The 4698-nt window shown below is 44.5% G+C and overlaps 1 protein-coding gene across 1 annotated transcript in view; it reads left to right on the top strand.

The window, feature by feature from the left end:
- Window positions 1–2724: 2724 nt before the first annotated feature.
- Window positions 2725–4698, top strand: part of Dmc1 (DNA meiotic recombinase 1) — a 42263-nt gene continuing 40289 nt past the window's right edge. The window contains exons 1-2 of the mRNA XM_004634694.2: window positions 2725–2775; window positions 3528–3572. Coding sequence (XP_004634751.1) covers window positions 2725–2775; window positions 3528–3572 — 96 coding nt within the window. The remainder of the gene's footprint in view (window positions 2776–3527; window positions 3573–4698) is intronic.

Here is a 4698-nt window from a genome sequence, read left to right as displayed (position 1 = left end):
CTCAGAATCCTGGGCATGCTGTGCCAGCCACCAAAACCGGGCATGGTGGCACACGCCTGTAATGACAGCACTGGGGAGGCTGAGACAGGAGAATCACTATGAGTCTAAGCTATGTAGCCATGACCTTGTACCAAATTAATTAATTCATTAATTAAAAGAAAAATAAAAGCAGAACCAAAATATGTTTGGCTTCTGTTGTCTAAAACTTCAAGTGACCAGCGTTGTAGCTCAGCAGCACCGTGCCTGCCTGGTACCAAAAAGTGACAGACAGGAGATGGCGAATAGGAAGAAAGTCACCAGAACAGAGGAAAATTGGGAACACAAAGGTAGGAAGCCAGATGCGGAAAGTTTTGAGTGGGAGGGGGCATAAGAACCCCATATTCCACCTTCTGACCCCCACTGAGATAAGTATCTGCACGGTCACCTCTACCCTGCTGAGCCACCCCTGCTCAGCCCTCCGAGTACTCTCCCTGACCTCTGCACCTCCCTCAGCTCGGGGAACGTGCCAGCACTCTTCCCTATCCGACCCTTGTCCCCAGCATCCTTCTGTCAAAGCACCGCTCAGTCCCAGCGTGCCAAGACAGGAGCATCCTTTGCCCTTCCCGGTTGCCCCCTGGGTTTTTGCTCCGCCCCCTCGGCCCCAAAACACGCCCCTCACCCTTCCAGCCACGCCCTCAAACACGCCCACAGCGGCCCCGCCCCTCACTCTTCGCCCCGCCTACCCGAGGGAAGCGCCGCCTCCCTTCTCTTTTGGCGCCAAACCCTTGGGTCCGCGACGCGCGGGTAACCATCTTCAGCATTCTGGTCAGAGTTAGAATCCTGAGGACTGAAAAGCCCCAACGGGACTTGGGGTGTGTGAGGGAAGGGAGGTAATGGGCTCACCTTGAAAATCTGGAGAAAAGTGTGGATTGAAGGGGACTGGCAAAAAGGGAGGGCAGGCCTGAGGTGAAAGAGGTGAGGAGACATGCACTCGGTCCTGTCACCTTCGCGGTGGTCGCCACCGCCCGGGTTGGGGACTTGGTGCGTTCCGCCCCTACCCCCGCCTCCCGCCCGAACAACTGGGTCCTCGGTGTTGGAGGCATCGTCGTCCTCAGGTGGGAATTTGGGCGGGAAAATGCGGTTGGCCGCGGGAACCGGCCCGGCCTCCTGCGGGGCGGGAGGAGCGTGGGCCACCCCCAGAGCCCTTTGAGGGACAGGAGGGCGCAGGTCTGGCTCGCGCGGTCTCCTCGCTTGGCCCCGGCTCTGCTGCCTCAGTACCTCTGGACTTTGGTATTAAATGAGGAGATGGAAGAGGCCAAGAAAGATTATGTGGGCCACATTTTATTGTAATGAATGAATGTGGTTTCCTGGAATTTATTTATTTATTTATTTCCGGAACCGGGGATTGAACTCCGGTCCTTGCGCTTGCCAGGGAGGTGCTTATTCCACTGAGCCATCTCCCTGGCCCCGTTCCCTGGGATTTAAAAAGAACATCTTTTTCTACAATGTTAAAAACTATTAAAAAAAAAAAAAACTATTTAGCTGCCCCCAGTACTAAATTACACTGTTGGGTATCCACCATATTTTTACAAATGCATGAAACTAAGTAAATAGGTATAACAAAGAGTAACTACTCTTTTTTTTTTTAGCTTTTTTAAAAAATGTTTTAGTACAGGGGATACAGGGGCTCACTACATAGCTCAGACTCGTAGCGATCCTCCTGTTTTCAGCCTCCCAAGTGCTGGGATTGCAGGCAGGGTGCCACCACGCCCAGTCTCAATCAAAGACTCAGCACACCACAGGGGCAGTGCCGGCCCTGCACACCGGGGATTGAACCCTGGCCGCTGCTCTCTGCCTAAACAGGTGCTTTAGTCTTCTAAGCTATCGGGCCAGCCCTGATTTTGTTTTTATTTTATTTTATTTTTTTAGACAGAGTCTCACCTTGTAGCTCAGGCTGGCCTTGAACTCATTATAGCAATCCTGCCTCAGTCTCAGGAGTGCTGGAATAAAGGTGAATGCCACCATGTCTGGCACCCTGGCACATCTCATATGATAATCTCTTTTTCTTTTTCTTTTTTTTTCCTCAGTACTGAGGTTTGAACTCTGGACCTTGCACTTGCCAGGCAGGTGCTTATGCTGCTGAGCTACATCCCCAACCCCACATCTCTTATGAAACAAAGATATTGCCATGTTACCAGAGCAACTATTCACAATCAGCAGCAAGAAAGCATTTGTCATATATGAGAAAAATAAAACTTATTCATTAGGGGTGGACTAAATTTGAGTTGCCATGCTAGATACAGGAAGAACAATAAAATGTCAGGATTCTTAAGGTGTTGTTAAGCATAAACATAATAGCAAAATGTAATAGCAATAAGTAATTCTAAATGACATTACAAGGAAGCAATAGATACTTTCCCAGTCATAATTAACTGCAATAGAAAATTAGAACATAAAAATGAGGAAAGAGAAAAAACTAAACCTCTCTGCCTTCCACTACACACACACACACACACACACACACACACACACACACACACACAAATGTTACAAACCCTGCAGAAGAAAGATAGATCAACCTAATATTTCTAAGCAGTGTTCCTTTTATTGTCCTGGTCATTGGTGACTTTGAAGTGAACTCAGAGGCTGCTAGGCAAATAAGTTTTATTATATGAAGGGTAACTGTTTCTTAAATATTTCTTATTTTCCCAGAATTGGTTATTTTACTGCTGCTCCCCTTTCAATATGAAGGAGGATCAGATAGTGCAGGAAGAATCAGGATTCCAAGATGAAGAGGTAAGACTAGAATGTGGAAAGATATGTAGACATTCAGTCATTCCATAAAAATCAAGTTTCTTGTCTGCCAACTATTATTTTTAGAAGTTGGAAGTAGAAATAGGCATAATTTACAAATATATAACAATTTCTTTGGCAAGAAATGCTAAGATTAGCTATATAGCAACTGTTTTAAAAAAAATTTTGGAGGGTTTTGTGAATGCTAGGAAAACTCTCCATCACTGAGCTATACCCAAGCCTGGTAGCGAAGTATTTTAATAACATAACTGGTTATAGCATCCTAATACCAAGAAGCAGCCTTGTGCTAGAAGGTGACCAAGATTTGGAGGGTAGAAAAAATGAGAAAAATATTTTAAATAGATCAGGTGGTGTTCTACTGTTTTGGATAAATGTTTTAAAGATTTAAAGAACCCAAGGCAAAGATAATAGGCTTCTGAAACCTTTTAATGTATAAATTATAAATATGTAATATTTATGTAGTATATGATTTATAAATATGTAATAATGTGAATAAAACATTGCTCCCACCTCAGTCTACCTAGAGAAGTAGAGTTTGAGGTATGACTTATAGTATTTTTTTTTTTTTTTTCGGAACCGGGGATTGCACTCAGGCCCTTGTGCTTGCCAGGGAAGCACTTATACCACTGAGCCATCTCCCCAGCCCTGACTTATAGTATTAACTCTTTAAAAATTATGAAACATTTGAATACAAAGAACCAAAACTCCACTTTTTTCCATTTCACCTCCTTTAGGAATCTCTGTTTCAAGACATTGACCTATTACAGAAACACGGAATTGTGAGTAGTTTTTCGATATGTGTTAAATTGTTCAATTCACCAGTTTCTCAGTATTAGCATCACTTAAACCTGGATATTGCTTTGTTTCGGGACCTGCACTGTGCATTATAAGGTGCCTAAAAGTATCCTGGTATTCCAGAAAGACTTTGTCCCATTGTGTGAGAATTGGCTCCACCAGGGCCTGAGACTGGAAAAAAGAGGCAGACACATCCAGAATTACACAGAGCACAAACTATTAGAGAACTTACTGATGGAAAGGTGGTCCCAAGTGGTAGCAAGACCAAGTGGATGCCCTCAGTTTGGGTCAGAGGGAGGGTCGTATATATTAGGACAAAAGAGATATCATCCAAGCCAGAATATACCTGCTTTCTTGCTCATTTATTTATTCATTCATTTATAGACAAGGCCTTTCTATGCAGTTCACACTGACCTTGAACTCATTATGTAGTCCAGGCTGGCGTCAAACTTGTGGTGATTCTCCTGCCTTAGCTTTCCAAATGCTGGATTGTAGGCATGTGCCACCACACCTGGCTGTGCCTGCTTTATCCTAATTTAATACCGAAGAACGAGGTACATTCTAGATTCTACTGGTAAAGTTCCACCATAACACTAATGGTTTGGTCTACTTCTGGGATCCTGATACACTATGCAGGAAATAATTAGTATTGCTTTGGGGAAGTCATGACAGTTATGACTCGAGATGGTGGTAAAGTTGAACTGTATCCATGCAACTGGCTTCTGTTCATTCATTACTTGCTAGTAGCAGCCTTCCAGCTTAGACAATCAAGAATGTCACCAGAGGGGCCGGGGAGATGGCTCAGTAGGATAAGCGCTTGACCAGCAAACGCAAGGATATGAGTTCAATCCCTGGTTCCGCCAAAAAAAAAAAAAAAAAAAGAATGTCACCAGACACTATCAGATGTACCTGGGGTCAAAATTGTTCCTGATAAGAACCACTGATCCAGGTGGAATTGCTCAGCACTAGTTACGAATTCATTCTTCTTGTCCAGATAGATCTACTGTCTTCATTAAAAGAAAAGCAGGGGGCCTGCACATTAGCTCAGTTGTTTAAGTGCCTGCTTAAATAGAGCAGTGAGGCTCAGGATGCGGTGGTTCAATCCCCAGA

Source organism: Octodon degus, unplaced genomic scaffold (genome assembly GCF_000260255.1).
Source record: "Octodon degus isolate 3935 unplaced genomic scaffold, OctDeg1.0 scaffold00064, whole genome shotgun sequence".
Classification (NCBI taxonomy): Eukaryota; Metazoa; Chordata; class Mammalia; order Rodentia; family Octodontidae; genus Octodon; species Octodon degus.
Note: the sequence above shows the minus strand (reverse complement) of the source record. Positions and strands in the feature narration are given on the sequence as shown.